Source organism: Nyctibius grandis, chromosome 9, assembly GCF_013368605.1.
Source record: "Nyctibius grandis isolate bNycGra1 chromosome 9, bNycGra1.pri, whole genome shotgun sequence".
Taxonomy (NCBI): Eukaryota; Metazoa; Chordata; class Aves; order Nyctibiiformes; family Nyctibiidae; genus Nyctibius; species Nyctibius grandis.
The window spans coordinates 28,647,028-28,673,928 of NC_090666.1; the positions used below are offsets into that span (position 1 = coordinate 28,647,028).

A 26,901-nucleotide genomic window follows, 5' to 3' on the forward strand; every position below is an offset into this window, starting at 1 on the left:
CACTCCAAACAACACAAACTCTGTACGAGAAAACTTCCTCCTGTTTGCATACTCTGAATATCCAACAGTAACACGTTCGCTAGAAATCAGATTACCTTGTGTTTGGCAATACAGAGAACTTGTTCAAAATTTACAACTAACACTTCCACCATCACAACATTTCTGTGCTATGATGCTTTCAGAGTTTGCTTAGAGTTTTAGAACACCAACATGATAACCACAAGTTTTAGGAAGGCCACCAGCCAGAACTAGATAGAAAAAGACTGCACAGAAGTGCAGCACAAGAATACAGTATTTGTAGCAGACATACCACAGTTAGCTATACCATTTATCTCCACTGAGCACTTTTACAATTAAAAAAAACCCTCTCAATACATAATCTGAACCCTGAATATTTGGAAAATAAGGTAAATCAAACTTCCAAGCATTCCTAGTTTTACTGCAATAGAAGAGCAAAGAAAACTCACTGATATACCCACCATCCCATGGACTGTGCATTCTGCTCACAAGCACTTAACACTTTACTGTTGCTAAACCCTGTAACATTTCAGCAGAAGTCAGCACAAACCCAGGACAATCCCATGTTCTAGACAAAGATTCTCTTTTACTTATTGCCTGCAGCTATAGCTACCTTTAAGCGATGCCCACTTTTTGCTGAAACAGCCCACTTAAGGAAATTCACACCAACTGGACTTGTTTCCCCTCCAACACTCCTCCTAGCACATGCAGTGATTCAGCCATCTTCTGCAGTGCCACTGCTTTGATAACTGGATGTTTATTTCCCAGGCAATATCATTTCTGTATATTTTCCTTCCTTTCAGGAGTTTATATCTGCAACAAATCCAAGATACACAGACAGCCTTAATTACTAATAAAAGAAAGGCTCCTATTACCTTAAAAATAAAGGTAAAAATATGTGGGTGATTGTTCAGCAGTGTTGAGAATCTTTCATTAAAGCTTAGTAACTTGTGATACAGATTTAACTGTTATTGAAAATCTGTAAACATAGATCCTGGGTTATCCACTGAAACACAAGATCACATTTCTTTAAAGCTTTAAAATCTATGTTTTGAACAGGCTTACGCTCTAGCTAGAATATAACTACAGTCATCAGTTATCACACTACCGAAACACTTCCACATCAGGCTAGCTAGGAAAAAGGAAGTATTCTGACAATATGAGAAGCTGATCTACACTGGCCCGTTAGCTTATTTTTCATTCAGTGAAATTTCCTGACAAACGTTTCCCATGGAAAGCGTATGTTGGCAGAATTCTCATCTCTACAGCATCACATGGTATTCCAAGCTCACTGACAGAAGGCAGCAGTTACAGAGCAGTCTGATTTTGTGCTATGAACAGAAAAGAGGAAGAGGTGACTGAGTACAAGGAGGACACAGTCAAATGTACTTGGTACTCAAGCACTCATACACTTTGGGATAAACTAAGCATTTTCCAGAAAATGCCAATTGTCCAATGCAAACTTAATTGAATGTTTTGGCCAAACAATTGTTCCTTGCAAATGCTGCAATTACCTCAACATTAACAAATTACCAGAGTCACCCATTAATTAAAGATTATTTACATTATACTGTACAAAGCAGTGGACACCAAGCAGCATTAGCATAAGGCAACAATTTGACCTTCAGGAATGTGTTTCTCATCTCATTCAAGCCTGGGACACAGTACATGTTTACCAAGTTTAGAAATCCTTCATTCTCCACTATAGTGGGTGTCAAGTTTGCAACAAACTGCCCTTTCATACTCCCCATCTTTTAAAGGTGCCTGTTCCCAACTCACAAGTCCCTAACAAACAACTTGATCAACCTCCAAAAATGAAACAGCTGTAGATAGTCAAGGTCCATCAACAGATTAGAGTGATCATGGCTTAGAAGTACTGAAGACAAGATTTCCTTTCCCTTAATATCAGCAGACATGAACAGATACTTATGAAAGCCACAGACGCTCAAGTTAGCAGTAGCTGCAACTGTGCCTCACTCTGTCAGCTCAAAATCCTAAACATGTAGCCAGCATTGACTGTGCTGTATCATCTTTCAGCACTTTTTTGTATGATAAATTTCTTCTTGCTGAAACAAAAATGCGTTTAGCTGCATGACTTGCATGCAATACAACTCTAACGGTATTTTAATTTGCACATAGCAATGAAAAACAATCATAAGGACAATGCATAATAGCCTTTTTGGCAAGATTAATTAAAACATTAGACTGGTGATTACACAAGCAACTCAGGTTCAACATATTATGATCAGTTGCAAATACAGGGAACATGCATATAGCTCCCAGGGAAACAGGCTCAAGTTCGTTAGAGCCTGGAAGTTATTTTACAGCATACTGATCAGTTCAGTTGCAATTGTTTCTGTGCAGCACTCTGCCTACCTTGCCCTTGTCGCTTAAGGAAAACAAGGTTTAGGTGCAGGCCAGCAATCCACTGAACAGAGCCAACAGCCCTCCGACACCCTAACAAGCTGTCCCAGACCTTGCCAGCGCAATCCCACACACATTCCTGTAACTCCTGAAGCTCATCTGAGTCTTAAGTGAGCTTATCCAGCCTGCTATCCTAGTAAAACAATTACTTATTTTTACACTGAGCTGGTTTCTGAAGGGCTAGAACCTGTGAAAGAGCTGGTGGGGTGGAAGGATCCTCCTCTTTTAGCAACAGCATATTAATCATTACAGGCTCACCTGCTCTTAGGCTATGCTCTCAGAAGACAGTGAAGATCTACATCTGTTTTTAGCAAGTTTTATACTTTGTTGCTCTGCTTTACAAAAGCCTTTCACATTCCTAGTACTATTTTCAGCTAAATCTGAGCTGGGAATCAAGAAGCACATCACCTCATTTTGAATTCAAGTTGAATTTAAGTTGTAAGAATTCTAAGGCACAAAGGAGCACAGAAATATAACCCTCAGATTACAAACTTAGCTTGCCTGACTAACCTGAAGAGGCTTTACTCTGTGGGGTTTTTTTTTTAAGACAATTAGAAAAAAGTTTAATTATCCCCCCCCCAGCCTCCCCGAAAGACTCTCATAGTACTGCTGCAACTTTATTCATTATTCATCAGGCCTCATCTGCTCAATACATCATTTCCATAAGATGAGCAATCAGCCACATGTATAACATGGCAGCAAATACTGTATCCTTTTCTGAACAAAGCTTTCACCTCCTAAAGAGTAAACACAGAGCATAAATTAGAATGGTTTGTTTCTTTTTATCAAAGTCAGTTTAGCCACTGGATGAAAAACACCATGTTACAGTAAACCTCATGTGTACACATGAAAAATCCTCTCTGCCACTTTGAAATTTTGAGTTCTTTACTCAGTTCAGCTTGATTTGACAGCAGCAGAAGTCTAGAGAACAAAACACCTAGGAGAAGGGTATAAAAAGAACGCTTAAACTAGTCTTCCAGCTGGAAGAACAGACTCCCCGTGTGCACGGTCCCCCCTTGCCCTGCCGCCCGTCACTCTGCACGCATGCCTGTACACCAGCACACATACTTGGTGACACACAGGTAGCTTGTGCACAGCTGCCTCTTGTTCCGCCAGCAGCTTGGCTTACAGAAGGGAGCACGAAAAAGTGGATGAAAAGCACGAGGACTGCTGGCATCTTTACAGTGAAGCTCTCCAGGAGGAGGACAGAGCCACAGGAACCAGGACGTCATCAGTTCTGCCGTTCAACAAACCTAAAAACGTGAAGTTACTACTTAACTCCCGCTGAAGCCATCTGTTTGGGAGCTGATTTGTTTCACTAAATAGGATCAGAAATAGATTTGATTTTCAATCTCAGTTATTTCAATCTTATATCACCATTTGTCACTGGCAAGGTACTTTACATGTTCCTTCTCACAAATACTCCCCTGTCACATTTCACTTGAATGCAACATAAATAAAAGCAACTTGATTTACTGTCACTGTTCTTTTCAGGAAATCAATGTGCTAATTCTTATTATTAAACACTTAAAAGTTAACTGCAAATTCATACATTTCCTGATAAGTAGATGGAAGATGCAAATTAAACAAGTGCCATAGCCCACCCGTAGTTAAAACATCTTAGCTTTCAAATCAGATGTTCATTATGATACAGTATACATACATGCCTAAATACAGAAGTCAGTCTTAAAAGTTGGCAGTCATGGAGACCAGAAGCAGAACCAGGTCCAGCATCCAAAGCCCTTCACAACATCCCAAGCAGCTCAAAGCGGTAATCCAGAAGCCTTTGGAATTCCTCAAGTTTTGTCATTTTAGTTTATACTCAAAATCTCCCAGGAACAGCTGCTGGTCTTTGAGTATTATGAGAATTTTGCTGCTTTTATTTCCAAAAGTCTGCAACCACCTGAAAAGTTTGCTAGAGTAAAACCAACACACACTGAAGCCTCTATATTCCAGCCATCACCTACATTTCAGTGGCCTGTTTGTCCGGCTTGGAGGCAAACACTAAGAAAAAAATGATTCTTTCAAGTTAGGAAACCACTAACTATTCCATGCCTCAAGTGTATATAGCTATCTTGACCATTAAAATCAATTTTTACAGCTTCATAGGAATTACTTACTTTCAAGCTGTTACAGTGAAAAAATAAATCCCGCACTCTCTCCCCAAGTGATGATTTTGCATCTCTCATTTTTCACCAGCATCAAAGTTTCTATTTGTCCACCTTTCCTAGGAGAAGATTAAACCTAATACAGTTTTCTCACACACAACTCCCATGTATTCAAATTCCATTTGTTTCCCCATACTTTTTTTTTGTGCTCAAGACAAGCACATCCATATAGAAATGGTTTTAGCCACTGATTCTACCTCCGGGACCAGTAGCACCCACAGAACGGGCTTTCAGATCACTCTTGTGCAAGGCAGAAGTGCTTATGCAATAGCTTGGCCACAGCATCCAATACACAAAACCCACCTGGGATGCCAACAAATGAGCCACTATCACAGAGTCAACATTTTCATGACACATACCGGACTATCTTAGATTCTAAGACTCAGATTTTGATTTGCTTTAAAAGACTGGACTATAATTAGACAAAAGACAACTATCACTGTTTTTTTTATTTGAGTCTGTACAGGAATAGTACTACTTCAAAAATCTGACAATACAGAATCTGAAGGACAGTTCATAATCAGTGTTATGTTGCCATCCCTGCTGCTTTTTCAGAGCTTTATGGAAGTTTAAATCACCTATCATCAAGTTTAAGCCCACTGCACTCATTCTTGATTTTAGCTTTTTAAACTTTAATGTTTCAACAAGCACCTGTTATGCAGACTGGTTTTTCTCAATCCAGATGTGATCCTCACAGGAGGCCCACCAAACACCCTAAGAACACACGTGTGGCTAACAGAAATCAAACCCGACTAGCAAAGAGTCATGAGACAGTAGAGGGATTTTCTGGCATCCTGTAGTTTGCTCCACACACTATCCCCAGTGAAACCCGTATCTTAATCACTGCCCAGGGAATATGTTCCCCTGAGGTCAATAAATACCCTCTCTCTCTGCTGACACAACCTAGCTATGGACAGCTTTTTTTAGTGACTTGATTAACAAGTTTAAGAGGCAAACAAGAGACTGAGGGAATAGGCACTGTTCATATTCCTGTTACTTACTGTTTTCAAACAAAACTGTTTCCAGAATTTGCAGGAAAAACACATCTCAAAATTAATCTCGTTTAAAACTACAGTATTTTCCTGTAAATATTGAAGCCAGCTTCAATCTAGTCAGCTTAGGTGTTAGCAACAGTGTGTCACGGTTTAAAGCTGGGCTGGCGATTAAACCTGCAGCAGACGCTCTCTGTTAACCCTCCCCCCCCACCCGAAGGGAAAGGGAAAAGGGAGAGAGACTTACGGGTTGGAAAGTTAAAACAGTTTTAATAAACCTATAATAATGAAAAAGAGTATAATAATAATATTGGAATAATCAAATATATACAATATATATACAAACCAAGATCGAGCTCCCCCGATGTCGGCAACGTCACCACCGGCACTGCAGGGCAGGCTCCGGGAAGGCCCAGGCTGGGCCTAGCGACGGTCGAGAGCTGGATTCAGGGATGCACAGATCAGGATCGGGGGGCAGCAGGAAAACAGTCGGAGTCCTCCTTGGACACCGGCCATAGCAGAAAAGAGCAAGAGAGCCAGAGAGCGAGACCCTCGTGATCCCCCCGCTTTATACCGAGAATGAGTGTATGGGATGGAATACCCTCGTTGGTCAATTTTGGGTCACCTGCCCTGTCTGCTCCCCCCTGCAGCTGCGACGCCCCTTCGGCTTTTCACTTGTAAGCAGTGAGGAATTCAGCTGTGACCTTGGTTTCTCTAAGAAAAAGTACAGCAAGAGCCTTACTGCACAACATCCCTACCGGTGCCTCAGCGATAACTACAAACTTCGAGCGTTATCAGTCCTGGAAGCAGACACTGTCTGCAAACATGTAGTTAGTTTCAGAAAGTGCAGTTACTTAGAGGAGACTTAGCTGAAAGTAAAAATCACTGAAAGGAAAATCGGCCTGGTTTAGGCCAAACCAAGGACACAGTGACAGCATGCAACATCAAACACAGACTAACCATCCTCTAGACAGTCCCTTAACGAGTCCCACCTCAGCATTAGCATTAACATTTGCATCCAAGCTAAATACTTGCATGCAATCTCCAACATTCATGTCCACACAAAGTCACATTTACAACCAACATGTAGACAACGGGAAGAGGTGACTTTTTCAAAGGCATAGCTTTCTCTAACACATTGCAACAATCACACAATTAGTACTTTTTTTTTTTAAGCTGTCTCCAAATATTTTCAAGTAGATTGAGTATCTCTGATTTACCACAGCAAGTATAATAGCTGGAGCCACTTACTGAGTATTATTAAATATAACTAAACAAAAATACACAAGTCAGGAAGAACAGATTTATACAGCTATGCTCATACCTGCTTGGAGCAGTTGGGTGGATTTTTTTTTAATTACAGACCCCCCAATGTTGTTTTAAAAAGATCTAATCCCATTTGTAATTGGAGCTATTTATCAGTATTTTATTTACCTAACATGTCATCACTGGACAGCTTTTATCAAATACCACCACCTCCCTAAAAAGTAATATTCCTATCTGCTGAGCAGAAAAATATTATGCAAGCTACACAAGAATAGCTGCAGAATGTCAGATAACCCAGGAGAAATGTATCACTGTTGGACAGTAACAGAGGTTCCTCCGATAGCACCTTTCACTGACATCATGGACTACCAGACAACTTCTACAATGCCTTGCTTTGGTGCCACTTTCTTCCAAGAAGACAACATTTGTATTCAAGTTTCTATCAAGCAGCTGGCTCAGCCTAAGTAAGCTACCTTATTTACATACTAATTAAAAAATGAAAATCGGAAACAATGCCAGTAGACTACCTTACTCTCTACAACATTCTGGCAAAAATTGATTTTTTCCTATTTATCTACTGGAGTCTTTTTCAAAAGCTACTGACTGGCCTAGTTAGCAAATCAAGGGGATATGTATTTGAGCTTTAATTTTAATAGCATGTCATTACCTAACATCAAGTAATTCCTTTAGGGACATACTTGTACTTATTAGGTCACTAAAGTATTTTACCTCTTGCTGTTCACAGCCTACACTCAAGTTAGAGCCAAACACCAGTATTTAAATGCACTTTTTCCCCTCCAAATTGACTAAATTTCTTCAGCTGTCTATAGTCTCATTTCAGTGCTTACTGGCTTGCTCCCACAGCAAGTCTCAAATTAGAAAATTTCATAGTCATTAAAGTGTCTAAATCACCTTGGAATTTAGTTCAAGGTAGACTAATGTACATTTTATCAAACCACCCATCTGTCAGGAACTCCAATACATGAGGATATTTTGATTTCACCGTAACACACATCAACTGACAGCCCTGCAGTTACAGAAGAGATCCTGCTCAGCTACCCCTTCACACACAGACAGCAGCCTGTACAGCCCTCAAACTGAAAAAACCAGCTCTCCTCAAACAGGTCTTTCCTTATTTTAAGTGAAGGTTAAAAGTATCTCTCTACAGACTATTGCGTTCCCTAATCTAACATTAAGATTCCCCCCATCAGCCCAGAAATACAAAAGCTTTTCGCTTATATTAGAGTTGATGGGTTTGCCCATGAAGTAAAATACTTAATGTGCCTTTCCTTTACCAGAATCAGACACAGTCAACCTACTCTTATCTCAATACCATTGCATGAATTAATCCACGGGTTTTTTTTCTTATGTTTTACCTACTGCAGTTTCTGCTGCACTGACTGATGGCTTTTATGCATCAACACAAATTCAAATGGCTCATCCATGTATTTCGTTACTGTCTCACTTTAGCCGGCACCCAGGGCTAAACAATAACCAGTTGCTCTATCACCCAAGACCCCTCCCCAGCTAAGAAAGGGACTTAGGAAAAGGAGAGAGAACTCATTGGCTGAAATTTAAACAGACTTAATAAAATAAGAAAATCAATATCTATAGTAACACTATACAAAAGACAAAAAGTTATACTTTGGCTTATATAGCAGTGGTGAAACTCTCTAGGGATGGTGACCATTGAGAAGTAAACAATCAAAGCAAAGAGAGGACAGAGCCCCAATCATCCCCTCAAGCTTTCCCATTATAGTGAACGTGACGTTTAGTCTTATAGCATACACCTGTGGGCCAGCCTGGGTCAGCTGTCCTGGCTTTCGCTTCTTATAGCTTTAGCACCTGGCTAACTGCTAATGGCCTTGATCACCATACCATGGCTGGCCACAAACAAAAAAAAAAATCTAACAGAAAACTGATTCTATAATTTATCCCTGCAAAACCAGGACAGTTACCTAAAACTGCACGCTCAAGTATCATACATATTCTACCTTTACCGTACAGACAATGGTTCCCCTGAAACATTACAGTGACTAAAATGGACCAGTACTTATATTAGGCAATTCCAAGCAAAACAGTAGCCCCCAATTATTCATGTTTGTATGCCGACGAGTATTAAAAAACATGACATGCTCCATTTTAAAAGCTTTTGTCAGATAATTTGGAGAGGATCAGCAAGTGAGCAATTAGTACATGCCATTCACATCAACTACCACATCAATTAGCATCATAAATCAAACTAGCAACCCTCTGAATTCACTACAATTATTGCAGGAAGCAAGATGTTCCAGTAAGCAAAATATTCCCGGAGAAGTACTGTCTTTTATAAGTCATGTAGTCTCCTGACTTCAGCTCAAATACTAGCTTTAAAGGGCATTAAGCCATTATCAAGGCAGCTGTCGCTGTAAAATATTGTGCATCTCACCTGGCTAGCATTGGTACCCAGATGATTAACACCCATCCACCTGCTTCCCTCCAGAGGTCACGCATCCATGTATTCAGTGCATCTTTTGCCTCAAGCTAGTTGTGCCCTTTTGGTCATCCCCACCCTACTCAAATTTAATTTTTTCAAGATGAGTCAATAGCAAGAACCTCCATCCATAAAACGAATGTATTGTTACACATCTAGGTGCTATTAAATGCTACAATCTATAGCAGTAAAGTATTTTTTGAAGCTTAATTAATGTGGGTTAAATTAGAATCTTATTTTGCATGAGAGAAAGTAATGAAATGGGACTAAATAGATGAGCTACCACAGAGTACAGGAACAGTTTTCCACAGCTTGTTTCTATTCCTTCCTGCTTTCATTTACTCATCTCCCAGGGTGAACCTACAAGTTCATGTTCAAGTAACAGAATTGCCATAGATAAGTGATAAACGACTATAGTCCCACATGTGGTAAGGCTGCAGCTATAGATTTTCTTCCTATTCAGAGCACACCAGTAGTATTGTCGATTTTTACCATTTTCATACAATGCCAAAACAGTCTACCCATCACTGTCGCCATCCTGTGCAGAGGGATCAGAAGCTTGCCCAGAGACCCACAGAAGTCTTTCAACCCCAAGCTTGAACAGCAATCTAAAACAAATTTTCTAGAAGCAATGTATTTTGAAGGGAAACTATTACTACCTTTAGCCACGGTACCAAAAAGGAAAATAATCCTATTAAGACTTCAGAGTCTATTGAAAATACTAACAAAGCTTTACTATAAAAGCATTTTTAAACTCTACTACATCATTGATTTTATGTAAATGAAAGCAAAGGAACTTTATTTTACTTCACTGTCATTATTTATTAGTTTTGATAGCTGACACTTGTACCCTTGGCAATATAACCAGTAACACCTTCTAGCCAGAAACAGAGATGGTGCAATTAATAACAAAATGATTTGTAACTGCTTTATCAGAATTCTCACTATCAAATGTCCATCCCTATTAGATTTTCCAAGCTATCCTTCTAGTTTTTAGTGCTAAACAGTGAAGTTATCCAAATAAGAGAGATACAGCCCATCTTCCTCTCAACAACCCAATACCTGTTTTATAATATGCCTCCAACAGTAGCTAGAACAGCAGATACAAAGCTGTATGCCAATTTAGCGACCATGCACAGCTACTCTCTCTGACTTTTGCCTATTTCTTATCAGGCCCAATTTGTCACGTTCTTCCAAGAGGATGCCACCTTTGCCTGAACATAAATGTCTACCAAGCCTACAGGTGATCGTGAGCAGTGCAATGACCGTAACAGCATACTATGGCAGAAGTATCAGTTATTATTTAAATCTTTACATATCATGAAGCCCTTAGTCACTAAGCCTAACTCATACCTTTACGTTAGGTTTACCAAAGAAGAGACAACAATATTCAAATATAAGAATCCAATGTCAACTCCTTCATGCTATTTCAGCATTACTAAAGGCTTCGTTTTCAAGAGACCTTTTGTACCCTGCACAGTCAGCTCGACATTTTGAAAGCAATACAGGGAATTTAGTCGGCCAAGTTCACAACAAGAAATGCTGTAGATTCCTACTGCTATAACTGGCTTTCTGCTTCTCTTCACTGCATCAGTGCGTTACAACAGTGTGCTCATGAACTTTATTATCCCAGCCCAGAGGCAGTGCAGTTTTGATCGGAGATGCCTGCTAACTATTGCAGGGCTTATGGCTTTCACTCCACCTAACACTGCCTCCATGGAGAGGAACAAGCTCTGGCAGCACAGAATACAGAAGCATATTGATGATTTTATTCCTGTGCTAGACGGCCATTTCAGTATCTTAAGATCACCGGTTCATTCGTATCAGACTCTGATGAGAGCACAGGGGATCCTACACTCAAATGCAACTCCTTTCATGTGTCATTAGTGGGAAACTACATCTGCTGTCCAGTACCATGCTACGGTTACCCTAAGAACTACTATTCCGTGTACAAGTTGTCTTTCAATAATTAAACGTTCCGTAAGAAATATAAAAACGCAAAGCAAGCGTATTCAGATAGGCAGCTGAAGTCTAATGTCTAATACGTCTTCCTGCTACGCTTGCTTTCCAAGTTCACACAAATTCACACACCAGTCACCTCCTTATTTAAGGTCCTGAGACATCTGTCCTGGGTTACTGACCAAATCACACAAAAAGCCTTGCTTTTGGTTCACAACTAGTTTAACTCGGATACACAAGCACTGGCCAAAGTTAAGTGGTATATGTTTAAATGCCTGCTGTCCGGGCACCCCGAGTGCCAGGCTTTTAGCATATTTCCTCTAGAGAACACAGTTGCTGTGATACCTAAAAGACAGGCTTCCTTCCCAGCTGCTCTCCTGAGCATGGGAAGTTGAAGCAGTAAGACAATGGAAATCATACGTTCGTACACTAGTGTATTTGTTTATCAAAGTAGCAAAAGTAAGTTACAGGATGCTACGAAATCGTGCAATGGTGACTATCTTGCTGTGTCCTCCTTCTGGTTATGTTACTGAAAAACAGAGTTGTAAAGTATAGATAATATAAACTAATAAAAAAAAAAAAAATCAGTTAAAGCTATAGATTCAATTCCAGTATTCTTAAGAGTCACTTTGCTTGCCTGTATTTTTCTCAAGTACAGAAGGGGAAATTACCAAACAAAATAGCTGTCTAATTGTTAGGTTTACATTCATCATCCAACTATGTAAACAAATAAAGCTACTAAACAAGATGCTGAAATTTACACATCTCATACATACCAACCCTGTATTTCTAGTATTTGCTTCCTTAAGTGGTTCACTGAAGCTTACTGAAGCAACAGGAAAAGAAAAGTGAAAAAACAAGTCATTCGCTGGGTTAGAAATGCACCGTCACCTAACACCCTTTCATCTGTACCATTATACAGGCTCCAGATATGACATTAGTCAGAATCCTGAAAGGGCATTAATGAGGTTGAATGTGCACATACTGATTAAGTAACACATCTGCTTCCGTACACTTTTTTTTTTTAAAAAAAAAGACATTAAATACTTCCAGAGGGCTTTGGAATTACCAGCTGCCCACAACGGACTCGCTACCAACGAGGGAACCCGACAATCCCTCTAGTGCCACCTCAGAATTAGAAATGCAAAACAAAACATTCTAAGAAGTTATAGATCCCTGGTAGCCCAAATACGTCCAAGGGAGATGGCACTGTTACCTTCTTTCTAGCATTACTCACATAATTCATGCAGCATTTATAGCCTCATCACAATTACAACAGAAGAACAAATCAATTGCGGACACCTTTACATCAAAAGCTCTGTCCAGGAGACTAAGAAGCAGTTGAAAAGTCATTCCACATAGACAGGACTGAAGTGTTCCTGATTTTATAAAATCCTTTTAAAAGTTTCACCCCATCACTCACAAAGCTATTCAGTGCCCTGTACCCAGAGACTGGAGAGTTCATGACTGCACTTGAACTGTGTCTTCTCACTGCATTTAAACCCTAAATTTTCTAGGACAGCAACAGGGTTCAATACCAACCACTTAAAACCCCCAGAAGTATGACACACGAATGTTGCTAGTAAAGTGCTAAGCATAACATGACGAACAAATAAGTGAAAGCCCAGTAACTAGCACAACCGATAGCCACGTCAGCTCTTCCATTTTGGCTCTTTTCATCAGACTCTCTCCAGTATGCCCATGTCTCTCTTGTCCTGGGGAGCTCGGGACTGGACACAGTACCTCAAGGGTAGCCTCACCAGTGCTAACTAGGAATTTAGATTTAAAAAAATAAAAAATAATAAAAAAAAAACCCACCCACATAAAAAATATAAAACCACTCCCAAAACACACCCCATCAAGGCCAGGCATGGGAGGAGGGACCCAGGCGCCCAGGTCAAGCTGCTCTCCTGCACAGGAACAGGCACAACTCATCACACCAGTGTTCTCAGTGCTGGGGGAGGGGGGCGGGGGGGGGGGGGGGGGGGGGGGGGGGGGGGGTGCGGAACTCCCAGTACCGTCCCCAACCAAACTGGTCTGAGCCTCCTGCTCTGAGTTAGTGCCCCACTAATTGGGATCTTTGTCCCTCACCCTCTGTTCTTCCGTTCGTGCCCGGGCAGTGGCAGGGGCACCCGCTCACCCTCGCCATGGGGCTCCATCCATACATCTCTCGCCATACACAGATGACACCCACAAAACTGTATTTAAGTCCTGATGGTACAGAATTCCCAGAAGTCTTTAAATAAAAAATTAGCAGCATCTCACAACTTGCCCACATCTGGCACTGTCTTTGCTCCATTATTTCATGGTACAAGAAGTGAGAACATAGAAGAGAAGTTTAGCCACAGCTCTCCCTCAGTACAGGTGAGATGAAGTACAGACAGTGCTTGAAGGCAGTCAAGGACAAAAACTAGTATTATAGAAGACAAACCTCTTACTCCCACGGAGGTTAGGATTATCAAAAATATTTAATACAATATTTTCTCGCTCAGTCTACGGGAACTTTATCCACTGTAGATTACAAAGTAATCATTTTATATTTTTTCCACAAATTATGTAAAGCTGTGTGTATGAAGGTCAGAAAGAATACTCTTAACATAAAAACTAAAAATTGCAGAAATGGAGGTATGGAATGCACTGTCAGCAGAAGGTCACACAGTTGATATGCAAATGAGTTCTCCATTTCAGCTACTAAGACTTTGGTGCTTACTTTACGTTTTCTTCAAAGATTTGCCAAAAATATCAACACTGCCATTTACCTTGCTTACTGGTAAGGAGAAAACCAATTCCCAGTTGTGATGCAGTAGAGAACAGAGCATTCCTGAGGTCTGGGGAGATGTTCTTCATCTACCCAGCAAAATTCCCAACCTCCATCATTCTCCCAAAAAAGTGGGGGTTTTAATCTCATTTATAACTGTAAGACTACAGTATATTTGTAAGTGCATCCTTAATATTTGCAATTAACAAAATACATCATATTAGGAGCACACATCGTATTAGGTTAAGGAGCACAGGAGCATCCCAGGAAGAGGCTGGCGGGCAGTGCTGTTCCCTGCCTGTCCTGGGGAAAACGGACGGGCCTAATGCTCCCCGGGTAGTAGAGGATCCTCTTCCTCCTCCACAAGGAGCAGGAGGAGACCTAGGGGATGGGGGGGAATGGAGGCAGGTCCCTGCTCGGGGTGGCAGGCAAATCCCATCCCGACCTTCCTCCCCTCCCCATGTACCCCTGAAAAATAGGTATGAGGTGCTGAAGCCTGAGTGTCTTCCTGAGCATCAGGAAGACACGAATCTAGGTGAAAGACCTTCTACGGGGCTACGTAAACAGAAGCAACCAAGTAAGAGGGGTTGCAACCAGCTCCAAAAAAGGAGAAAAAGTAATTGTTATAGACAACTCCCTGCTAAGGGGAACGGAGGGCCCCATATGCAGGCCAGACCCGACTCACAGGAAAGTCTGCTGCCTCCCTGGGGCTCGGGTAAGGGATGTTGCCAGGAGGCTTCCTGAACTGGTGAGGCCCTCTGACTACTACCCACTATTAGTATTCCAGGTGGGTAGGGATGAGATTGAAGAGAGAAGTCCCAGGGCAATCAAAAGGGACTTCAGGGGCCTGGGGCGTTTGGTAAAGGTAGGTGCGCAGGTGATATTCTCTTCAATTCCTTCGGTGTTTGGTGAAAATAGGGAAAAGACTATGAAAGTACAACAGGTTAATATTTGGCCAAGAGACTGGTGCCGTAGGTGGGATTTTGGGTTCTTTGACCACGGGGCAGCTTTCATGGCACCGGGCCTGCTTATGCCGGATGGGGAACAGCTGAGTCAGAAGGGCAAAAGGGTTATGGCCCAGAAGTTGGCAGGGCTGATCAAGAGGTCTTTAAACTAGGTTCGATGGGGGAGGAGGATAAGACCAGGGCAGCCACAAATGAACCTAGGGGTGACAGGCCTGCGTCGGGGGCAAGGCCTCTAGCCCAGCTGAAGTGCATTTACACCAATGCATGCAGTAAGGGCAACAAACAGGAAAAGCTAGAAGCCACTGTACAGCAGGAAGGTTATGATGTGGTTGCCATCACAGAAACGTGGTGGGATGACTCTCATGACTGGAGTGCAACTATGGATGGCTATAAGCTCTTTAAGAGGGACAGGTGAAGCAGGAGAGGCGGTGGGGTAGCGCTGTATGTTAGGGAGTGCTTGGACTGTGTCAAAATTGAGGAAGATGGTGAGGATGACAAGGTTGAATGTTTATGGGTGAAGATCAGGGGGAAGGTCGGCAGGACGGACATTACGGTGAGAGTCTGTAATAGACCACCCAACCAGGATGAGCAGGCGGACAAGGCGTTTTACAAGCAGCTGTCAGAAGCCGCCCTGTAGCCGGCCCTTGTATTCGTGGGCGACTTCAACTTGCTGGATGTCTGCTGGAAATACAACATGCAGAGAGGAAGCAATCTAGGAGGTTCCTCGAATGTGTGGACAACTTCCACATGCAAGTGGTAAATGAGCCCACTAGAGGAGGGGCCCTGCTTGACCTGTTGTTTGTGAACAGAGAAGGACTAGTGGGAGATGTGAGGGTCGGTGGCCGTCTTGGGAGTAGCGACCACGAAATATTAGAGTTTTTCGATAGTGGGGGAAGTAAGGAGGGGCAAGAGCAGAACTTCTGCCTTAGATTTCCGCGGGCTGACTTTAGCCTGTTTAAGGAGGCTGGTGGACCGAGTCCCTTGGCAATCGGTCCTGAAGGGCAAAGGAGCCAGGAAGGCTGGACATGCTTCAAAAGGGAATTGCTAAATATTCAGGAGGCAGGCTGTCCGCTGTGTAGGAAGACAAGCGTCGGGAAAAAGACCGGCCTGGTTAAACAGAGAACTTAGGCTAGAACTTAAGGAAAAAAAGAGAACCTACTTGCTCTGGAAGAAGGGTCGGGTAACTTGGGAGGTCTATAGGGACGTGGCCAGGTTGTGTAGGGAGGAAGATTAGAAGGGCCAAAGCTCAATTAGAGCTTGATTTGGGCTGCTACAGTCAAAGACAACAAAAAAAGCTTTTACAAATACATCAACAGCAAAAGGAGGGTCAAGGAGAGCCTCCACCACTTGCTGAATGAGGAGGGTAGTGTAGTGTCAGGGGATGAGGAAAAGGCAGAGGTGCTCAATGCCTTCTTTGCCTTGGTCTTTAATGTCAAGACCGGTTGTCCTCAGGAGACTCGGCCCCCAGAGCCTGAAATTAGGGACGGGGGGGCGCTGTGTGAACCTCCCATAATCCAGGAGGAGACGGTTAGTGACCTGCTGTGCCAGCTGGACACCCACAAGGCTATGGGCCCAGATGGGATTCACCCCAGAGTAATGAAGGAACTGGCAAATGAACTTGCCAAACCACTCTCGATTATCTACCGGCAGTCCCTGGTTAACTGGAGAAGTTCCAGCTGACTGGAAATTAGCAATGTAACGCCCATCTACAAGAAGGGCTGGAAGGACAACCCAGGGGAACTATAGCCCTGTCAGCCTGACCTCAGGTGCCAGGCAAGGTGATGGAACAGATCATCCTGAGTGCCATTACACGGCAAATGCAGGACATCAGGGCATCGGGGCCAGCAACATGGATTCATGAAAAGGCTGGTCCTGCTTGACCAGCCTGGTCTCCTTCTATGACAAAGTGACCCGCTTAGTAGATGAGGGCAGGGCTGTGGATGTAGTCTATCTAGACTTCAGTAAGGCATTCGACACTGTCCTCCCACAGCATCCTCCTGGACAAACTGGCTGCCCAGGGCTTGGATGGGTGGACTCTTAAATGTGTTAAAAAACTGGCTGGCTGGCCGAGCCCAGAGAGTGGTGGTGAATGGGGCAAAGTCCAACTGGCGGCCGGTCACTAGCGGTGTTCCCCAGGGCTCAGTTCTGGGCCGGTGCTGTTCAATATCTTTAGAGATGATCTAGACGTAGGGATTGAGTGCACCCTCAGCAAAGTTGCAGATGACACCAAGCTGGGTGGGAGTGTCGATCTGCTGGAGGGTAGGAAGGCCTACAGAGGGATCTGGACAGGTTAGATAGATGGGCCGAGACCAACGGCATGAGGTTCAACAAGAACAAGTGCCGGGACTTACACTTCGGCCACAACAACCCCATGCAGCTCTACAGGCTGGGGGAAGAGTGGTTAGAAAGCGGCCCGGTGGAAAGAGACCTGGGGGTGCTGATCGACAGCCGGCTAAACAATGAGCCAGCAGTGTGCCCAGGTGGCCAAGAAGGCCAATGGCATCCTGGCCTCTATTAGGAATAGCGTAGCCAGCCGGTCTAGGGAAGTGATCGTCCCTCTGTACTCGGCACTGGTGAGGCCGCACCTTGAGTACTGTGTCCAGTTCTGGGCCCCGCACTTCAAGAAAGATGTTGAGGTGTTGGAGCGAGTCCAGAGGAAGGCGACCAAGCTGGTGAAGGGTCTGGAGGGTCTGACCTACAAGGAACGGCTGAGGGAGCTGGGGTTGTTTAGCCTGGAGAAGAGGAGGCTCAGAGGTGACCTTATTGCAGTCTACAACTACCTGAAGGGAGGTTGTAGTGAAGTGGGAGTCGGCCTCTTCTCCCGGGCAACTAGCGATAGGACAAGAGGGCACAGCCTCAAGCTTCGCCAGGGGAGGTTCACGTTGGACATCAGGAAGAATTTCTTTACAGAAAGGGTTATTAGACATTGGAATGGGCTGCCCAGGGAGGTGGTGGAGTCACCATCTCTGGATGTGTTTAAGAAAAGACTGGACATGGCACTTAGTGCCATGGTCTAGTCGACAGGGTGGTGTAAGGGCAACGGTTGGACTCGATGATCCCTGAGGTCTCTTCCAACCTGGTTGATTCTGTGATTCTGTGATTCCCACATGAGTTTTCACCATGTGATCCATGATTCAAACCACTTTCTTCAGGTGGTAAAGTTAAGACCTAAGACTATGGATACCTCAAGTGCCAGATAATATACCTTATTAGAAGATAAATCTTGTGAAGACACTTAGCTTGAACATCTATGTCACTTTAGGAAACTGCAATTGTCATTTTGGCCTCAGCAAAGTACAACGCAGAACACAACACAGCAACCACGTGGCAAGGTGTGTTTCCTTTTCCCAAGTGCCTGAGATGAAGCCAAAGCAAATCAAATGTCCCATCTGCTGCACTGCTGAGTGCCCCTCTTCTTAGGGAGTAAGACTCATTTGCCAATTTAAATAGAAATAAAAACAGTGATCTGTATACACAGCAGCATGAACTCTTGTTTCAGCATTATCGCATGCTGCTTTAAACTAATCCCCAAAGCAAAACGGTGTGAAGAAGACCGGCACACTCCCTGAAAAAACCTAAAGCCTCATAACACATTTGTTCCAACAACATCAGCTGATCCACACAGCATGTCTCTTTCTTTGCTCAGGAAAAAAAGTTATCCTCAAAAGTTAATGGTTTACAGCTTTCCTCTTGATTTGTAACTTTATGCACTCACTCAAACACATCTGATATTTAATCATGCAGCTTTTGCTGAGAACAGCAACAAAGCACATACCTTAAGCCAGAAAGCACAGTCACTCCGACTCGGAATAAGACATTCCGGTAACTTAAAACACAACTATCAAACCTAACTTTTAGTTTACTGTGCAAGTAAAGTTAAGGGCAAGCATTTTTATTTTCTTGGTTACTCACATGCTGAAGTCTATTACCTTCCACTTTAAAAAGAAACGTCTTTCCATTTTGATCCTAGCCACCAGAACTACAAAATACGTACTGCGTTTCATCAATGTGTCGGCACTGAAGGTCTACAGACAGCAAGCCAGAGTCACAGCAGGGAGATGCTGCCTTTGAGCTAGGTCAACGCACAGCTCAGTACACAAAGTCGCACACGCACTACCAGCAGAAAAAGGCATTAAGAGACTCGTTCCAAACATATTGCACTGGCTCTTGCAGGCAATGATCACTGCCCAAGTCAATGCTTATTGTGTATATGCAAGCTCAGAATTTACCTAGGTACACTTATGCATTAGATATAGTGTTCAGATTCCCTACATCTGACTGAATCCCATTAATTCAATCCCCCTGGAACAAAATCAAAAAAAGCACATTCCAGTGATGCTCTGTTGTTGCCCTCTCTCCCACAAATCCGAAACAATACAGCTATGGTTGTGAAACTGTTTCTCCAGGCACCACCTCAAAAAACTTACCCTCAAAGCAAAATTCAGCCCAACACAGAGACTCCCTCCATCAATAAAACTACAACATCTTAAGTTATTTACTTCATGGACCTGAAAAGCAAAACAAGCAAAAAGCAGCTTTGGTTTACAAGCTGAGATGCCACAACCAGCCTCCAAACCTCCTCGTAAACCTTTTACCTTCCAATAAAACATTTTAATCACATCTTGGTACATTTGCAGAATCAGTTTTATCACTGCAAATCATATAGTTTGATCCACAGCTCAAAACGGCACAGCAACAACAAGAGCATGAACAGGGTGAGCGCTATTAAGGCTTCAAGATGCAATTGTCTTATATAATACTTGTTTTTTCAGCTTTGTTCCTTTACGTGTAAATAGCCGAACTATACCATCATTCTTTTGATTTATTTAAATAACACAACATAAACCCAAATGCCTCTCCCCAAGAGCCTGATTTAATAATTATTTAAGTGCATGGAGATCACCATATGCTGAATCTCCTGAGTCTGTTTCAAGCAAATAGCTACGTAAAAGGAGTGATTGGTATTCAATAGTTTTCAGAGTGACTATCCCCATTTCCAAGTTGCTGCTTGATATAATTCTTTGCCAAGTCTTGTAGTACAATCAGTTTTTGCTCCTTGTCATGAGCTATTTGTACACCTGCAGGAAGGCTCACGTTATTAAGAAGAGGCTACCACACCGCAGTGATTCACCCTCTGAATCACTAAGCTCGCAAGTTAAAGGCAAGTCCCATATTTTCAACTAATTATGATACTCCTTCCACAATAGGAAGCTAAAGAAGGTTGATCCCTGATGTGCCTGCCATTTTTCTATCACATCAAGTAAGAGAGAACAGGTACATTAAGAAAAGCAGCTGTAGTTTTGTATTTCACAACAGAAAACAATGCTCTTACAGTACATTCATTTTTCAACTCATTTATCTCGGATTTCAGGAGCAACATAAGTGTTAAAATACTATTGTTACCTCAATGCCAAATTGAGTATAACTACTTCTATAAGACAGTCCCACAGCAGCATTGGCCCCCCCCCCACCCCCCAACATACTTGATAGCAGCATTTAAGGAGCTGGAAAATTAGAAGGCTCCAAGAAAAGAATGGCCACAACAGGTAATAACACCAAAGTGGAGTCCCACATCAGTGAATGACAGATGCCTCTAACACATATGTACTGCAAGAGTTTTAGCTCCAATCTAATTACTTTATTTTCAAGAAACAGTACTTTTAAAAGTAACTAAAGAAAAAAAATAAAGTCAGGTTATACCTTCTACTGTTTCTCCCACCCACCCACTCCCCCAGTGCGTCAGGATCTTTGCGCTGCCCTGAACAAGTAATTTCCAAAAGTACAGCTCAGATATTTTCTCTAAGACTTAGACTATTTCTGAAGTCCCAGGAAACACATAATCATAATTTCAAAATTCAAACTAGCATTCACAATACACTTTTCAATTGATTTGATTTTTTTAACAGAAAAATTAGAATAGAAATCACAAAATGCGCTGGAACACAGCAATTCATAACCAAATAGTGTCTGGTATGGCATCCATAAGAATTAAAGCAACAGCTTCCCCTTAGAGAAAAAAAAAAAAAAAAAGAAATCAGTTTTTCTATTCATTTAGAGAGGGGAAATAAAAGAAACCACAGGCCACAGGGAAGATCTTCAAATCACTCGCAAGGCACACTAAAGCAGGTATCTTAAGCCTCATCATTAAGGCTTTGTTTTATTACTAGAGGATTCAAGATATTTGCCAGTTAGGAAAATCTGCTGTGTGAAGCAGGATCCGATTTGATGGGCTTGCCACTGTGTAAAAGAAGAGCAAACTATTTCAGATGCTCGACACTTGCTGTATTAGCATCTGTTCATAATAAGTATATTAGCAAAAGTGGTTTTATAGACTATTAGCCAAGACAACATTGGCATTGTTAAATTGTCTTAAAATCCTTTCATGAAGGATTAGAAATAAATTTTTCACCATCTTTCCTTTGTTTTGCATCGTTCTTGAAAGTTTTAACATGTAATGCTAGTCTCAGTCTGGATGACAGAAACTGGAACCGACATATTCAGCTACTATCTACCTGTACCTATCTGCTCGCACACCGTAAGACCATCATACCTTGAAACCCCAAGATGTTTCCAGCCATTTAAAGGCTGCTGAAGTCAATATTCGTGTTTTCTTCTCCCCATTCCTAAGCACACAACATAATAAGAACTGTTTAATATTGATCAAGTACTGACACATCTACTGGTGGAATTAAGCTCGTGAACTACAGACCATGCGAAGACAGTTTTTACTCCAGTTAACAGCCTAAATAACAGCATCTAAAATTGCTTGGCTACTCAGTATGAATTTCATACAAAGAAAACAGAATGCAAGTGTATGCTTTTGAACTGTTGACTTTGCAACTCTATGAAATGCAAGAACCCGAAAGTAACCAATTTTTAGCATTTTTATCCAGTGAGGAAAAACTAATGAACTAATATCACATGGAACTGTTTTACCCAGTATCACATCTAACTTAGAATAATACAAGGAAAGAAATCTCTGTGCAAAAAATATCGACATGCCAATTTAGGACCCAATTTAGGAATGTTTAGCAGTTGCTCTCTTCAGATTAGATGCAGCTCGTGGACTTGAATATAAAGAATTGCTGCTGCTGAAAGGCCAGTTTTATTTTCACATTATTTCAACAGTCATTGGTCCAGCAAGTGTGTCCAGACACTCCTATAATAGAACTCAAAGCCTAAAAAGAAAGAGGGTTTATATTGCCAGTAAAATCCAGAGCGTTGGGAAGACAGTGCCACTCTATACTGAAAAGAAAATTCTGAGAATAAGTAATAGTGTCTCTTCTTCACTAAGTCTCAAATTGCTTTAGATTTCAACTATGTTCTCCTCCAGATCTGTTAAACCTCTCTTGAGCAGGAAAGTATTATTTGAGCCGTTCGAGGAGCACACGTTGATTAGAGTTATGCTTTAAAGCAGCCTGAACTAATGAGACTATATTCTTTTCTTTAAAGGGTACAATTCTCCTTCTGCTGGAAGAAACTATTTCAGCAAAAAAGTTACTTAACATTTTCTCACACCAGCCACATGTCAACCACACCACGATTCCTCGCTGTCAGTGAAAAAGCTGAGTATCTCAAACTCAAAAGGTTTTGTGATATTTGGGGAGTACCATTGTAACACTAAACTCTTTGCAGCAAAATTGGACTGCAGCAGCCACAAAACAAATGACTGTTTCTAAGTTCTTCCTACATGCAATATGGCATTACCACTTAGGTTTAAAAGCTGGTATCAGCAAGAAATAGTTAGATAAAGGAGGTTTACCAAAAATACAACCTGGTGGAGTTGTAATCTAAACAAGTGAGTTGTTTTTTTAAAATATATGCAATTTTTAAAATTTAAAAGTTAGTTGAAGAGCCCTCAGAACATGAAAGACTTAAAATATACACTTTTTCTAGATAAATCTTTCCCATGAATCAGATCAATCGGTTTCATGACTCAGTGTCCAATGTAAGTCAGACAGCAAATTGTCTATGAAAATTTTACTCATCGGCTCTGCTTTTGAAACGTATTTGCAGGCAGCTATTTTGGTTTTAAAGTTTTCATGATTGAAAAATGAACTGAGCTACAGTTAGGTAACACAAATCATTAATACCTGAAGAGTAACACAAGTCACATGCTATGAAGATAATGCCATATAGTGCTTCACTTCCTCCTCCCACTTCAACACAAACTTGGCTGCATCACTATATCCCATGCATCTTATTCAAGAAACATATTTATACCACATAAACATGTCTTAATTACCATTTAAAAAAACCCAAACAACAACGTTCTGCTGAAGGCATCATCTATCCCACAGAAATCCAAACACCAGCAGCACTGAGAAAGGAACAGTGGTGCCTGTGCCGTATCCTTCCCACGATATATATTAAGTTTACATCTTTTCAGTGAAAGAGGAGAGCAAAGGGGAAGGACTCCCAGGAGTCCTTCCAGGACAACCCAGACTCCAAGAAGCCGACAACCACACACCACAATTTCAGTAAAGTCACAAATACAACACAGAATACACACAAAACTCTACCACATAGTCCTCAGCTAAGTCTCTGCGTCCGACTGTTCTTTAATATGTGACAGGCACTGCCAGTCTCAGAAACTCGCTATATAAAACACTAAAGAGGGGGTTTTTTTGCCCCCTCCTCCCTAAAATGTTAATGGCATTAAACACTATGTTTGTCTATTCAAGCTGCATTGCTTAAGAGTCAGACGAATAACGCAGTCTTTCAAGTAACAATCTCAATAGCAGCTTTTCCAGCAGGACTTCTGTTACTACGTATAATTTCAGGACAAGACAGGCCAACAACATAAGATGGTTTTAAGCAGCTCGCTATTTCAGCTGCGGTACATCATATTCTGCTAGCCTGAGTCCCTTCCACAATAGTGGAAGACTATTTCAATTGCAAAAGCATGCAACACAAAGCTTAGTAAGTTATAATGCAAAATAACTGAAAAATTTCTTCTTAACATACATGTTCTTGGCCAATACTGTTTGCTCTCTTTAACTCCAGTGACACTTGAGAATAATATCTGCAGACTTCCCGGTACTGACAATTTTTTTCTTATTTTGCACATCCTAAGCCGTTCAAGAGTCTCTGCAGTGCTCCTCCGGGGACAGATGCCTAGAAATCTAAGCTTAGAAGACTGTTATCTCCATCTTGCCTTCAAATCTGGTTTTACACTGCTGCACAGACAGACTACGGCTCCCGTAACCCAGCTGGACATCTTGTTTACCCCCTTAACACCACTAAAGTGGAACTTGTCTCCATCACAAACTGCATGGAGCACTGAAGAAAAACCTCATTTTCTCCACCCTTCCTCAGGCAAAGCATCAGCCTTCCCACCTTAACCCATTCCTAACCAGACCGCTACTCTGCCCTGCGCACCAGCCAAGTCGCAAAAACAACTTCTCCAAATTCACCTCTCACTTGGCTGCAAAGCAGACCCGCACCCAGGGGCCACCCTGGGCATTCAGAGCAGAGGAACCGATGGGCACCAGGCCAAGATACCCCTCACCCCAAAAAACAAAGCCTACCACGGGGGGGTGGAGGAAGGGAAGGCGGCCAGGAGAGCACAGGCAGCTGCTCGCAGTGAGCCCGCGGGTGCCCCGCATGCAGGGCCATGGGCTGGGGGGGAAACAGGGCGCACCCCCCGCCGCCTGCCCCTCTCCCCGCTGCCAGGGGGGCCGCCGGCTCACCTTCGATGGCGATGACATGCTCGCGGATCTGGGTTCTGCAGCACCGGCTCCTCCACCCGCCTCCAGCAGCTCATAGATGGAGGTAGATGTTGGGGTGCACCGACTCGAAGCGCTGGATCTCGGCCCGGATGGCTGCCGAGTTGGCCAGCTGCTGCTGGTAGTTCATGGCGCGGCCGCTCCCCTCCGCCACCGCCCGCTCCGGCCCGCCGCCTTCCTCCTGCCCTCCCCGCACCTAGACCCCCGCGCAGGCCGGCGGGCGGCGGCGGGGGAGGCGGGGCGCGCAGGGGGCGAGCCCCAGCCGCTGCCGCCTCACTCACCGGACCCCCCGCCGCCCGCCCCGGACCGGGCCGGCAGCAGCCCTTCGCCTCGCAGCCCGCAAGGGGCGCCGCCGCCGCTCTCCGCCCGCTGTCACTTCATCGCGGCGTTGGGGCAGGGCAAGCCGGCCGCCCCCGGCCCCATGGAGGGCGGCAGCGCGGCGGGCACCGCTCAGCTCCCGGCCGGGCCCCCCCGGCTCGCCGCCGCCTCAACTCCGCAGCTGCGGCCGGTCCCGCCGCCCCCCGCGCGCGCCGGCAGCCAATGGCCGGCCTCCCCTCAGCCTCGCGCCCCCGGCCCAGCCTCGCTCTCGCGCCCGGCGCCCGCGCGCGGTGCGGTGGCGGCAGCGCACGCGACGCGCTCCGCTCCCCCCGGGACGGCCCACCCCACGCACACACCCCCTCCCGCGCGCGAACCCCCGTACCCCCCGACGTCCTTCTGTCTCTGCCCCGCTTCACGCTCACGCAGGCCACGCCCCCGCGTTACGTCACCGCGCAGGCCTCTAGCCACGCCCCGCACACCTCGCCGGCGCCGTGCCCGCCGCGCGGCACGCTGGGAAATGTAGTCGGGTGGGGGGCGGTCGCGCCGAGGGAACGCGGGGGTCGCGCTCCTCCGCGGCGCGATGGCGGCGGGCCCCGTCTCTCCCCCGCCTCCTCTCAGGGCCGCTGTTCCCTCAGCTGCCTCCGCGGGAGGCCTGGAACGCCGTGCTTGCCCGGCGAGTGGCCCCGTGCACCCCGGAGCCGCTCGCCCCGCAGGCAAGTGGAGGAAGACCCCCGATGCGGGGGGGTAAGGCCGCGTGCGCCCCCAGGGCCTGGCGGAAGGCGGGAAGCCCCTCACCGTGAGCGCAGGCATGGGCCGGTGGTCACCCCGCACCGCTGCCGAGCTCCGCACGGCCACTGGACTCCTGGAAAGGATCAAGTAGGAGGTTTGTGTATAAAGTGCGCTATCCAAGTGACTTACAACTGCAGTGGTTGCAATAGCTGTGTCGGTGCTCACAAGGCACTAACCTGTGCATGTCTTCACAAAATTATAGCTGCATCTCATCGTGCACCACCCAACGTGTAAAATACCACATTGCCCTGAAAGCTTTGTCATGACCCCAACCAAAGACACAGCAGTGTTGAAAACAACAGCTTTTTCAGTCGAAAAGCCTGGAATAGTCATAAATATCTCATTTACTCCAGATAAATTATGGTTTAATGAAGTAGTACTGTTGTCCTGGTTTTGCTGGGATAGACTCATAGAATCAATTTTCTGTTACATTTTGTTTCCGTTCATGGCCAGCCATGGTATGCAGGCTTCCATGGTGATCAGGTCGTTAGCAGTTTTGAGTTAGCCAGGTGCTAAAGCTATGGAGAGCAAAAGCCAGGGCAGCTGGCCCAGGCTGGCCCACAGGTGTGTTCTATATCATAAACGATGTGTTCACTATAAATTGGAAAGCTGCTGGGGAGGGCTTTGAGGGTTTTCTCATCTCTTTCGTTCTTGATGGTTGCCATCTAGGGAGGGTCCTGCCATCACTATATGGGCTGAGTATAACTTTGTGTCTTTTGTATTAGCCTTAGTATCTATATGGGTTTTCTTATTTTGTTAAATCTGTTTCAGTTTTAACCCCTGAGTTTCCCTTCTTTTCCCAATTCCCTTTCTTGGCTGGGGAGGGGTCACTGGGTGATAGAGTAATTTGTTGTTTAGCCCTGGATGCAGGCTAAATGGAGACAGCTGTCATTAGCATAAGCAATTGTTATTAACAATATAATTTGCAAGCCAACTATATGCAGAGTTAGGAATTCACCTTGATGAATCCTTTTTTTAGGATTTATATTTTATGGATTTAAACTCCAGAGCTGTAAAATGTGGAACACACACACTTTAATACT

The 26,901-nt window shown here is 43.8% G+C and overlaps 1 protein-coding gene across 1 annotated transcript in view; it reads right to left on the reverse strand.

Moving 5' to 3' along the window:
* Window positions 1-24,936, reverse strand: part of AGAP1 (ArfGAP with GTPase domain, ankyrin repeat and PH domain 1) — a 400,015-nt gene extending 375,079 nt beyond the window's left edge. Inside the window, 4 exon segments of the mRNA XM_068407470.1 lie at window positions 24,716-24,746; window positions 24,748-24,774; window positions 24,776-24,796; window positions 24,798-24,936. Of these exon segments, the coding sequence (XP_068263571.1) occupies window positions 24,716-24,746; window positions 24,748-24,774; window positions 24,776-24,796; window positions 24,798-24,881 (163 nt within the window). The 5' untranslated portion in view covers window positions 24,882-24,936.
* Between the last annotated feature and the right edge of the window lie 1,965 nt (window positions 24,937-26,901).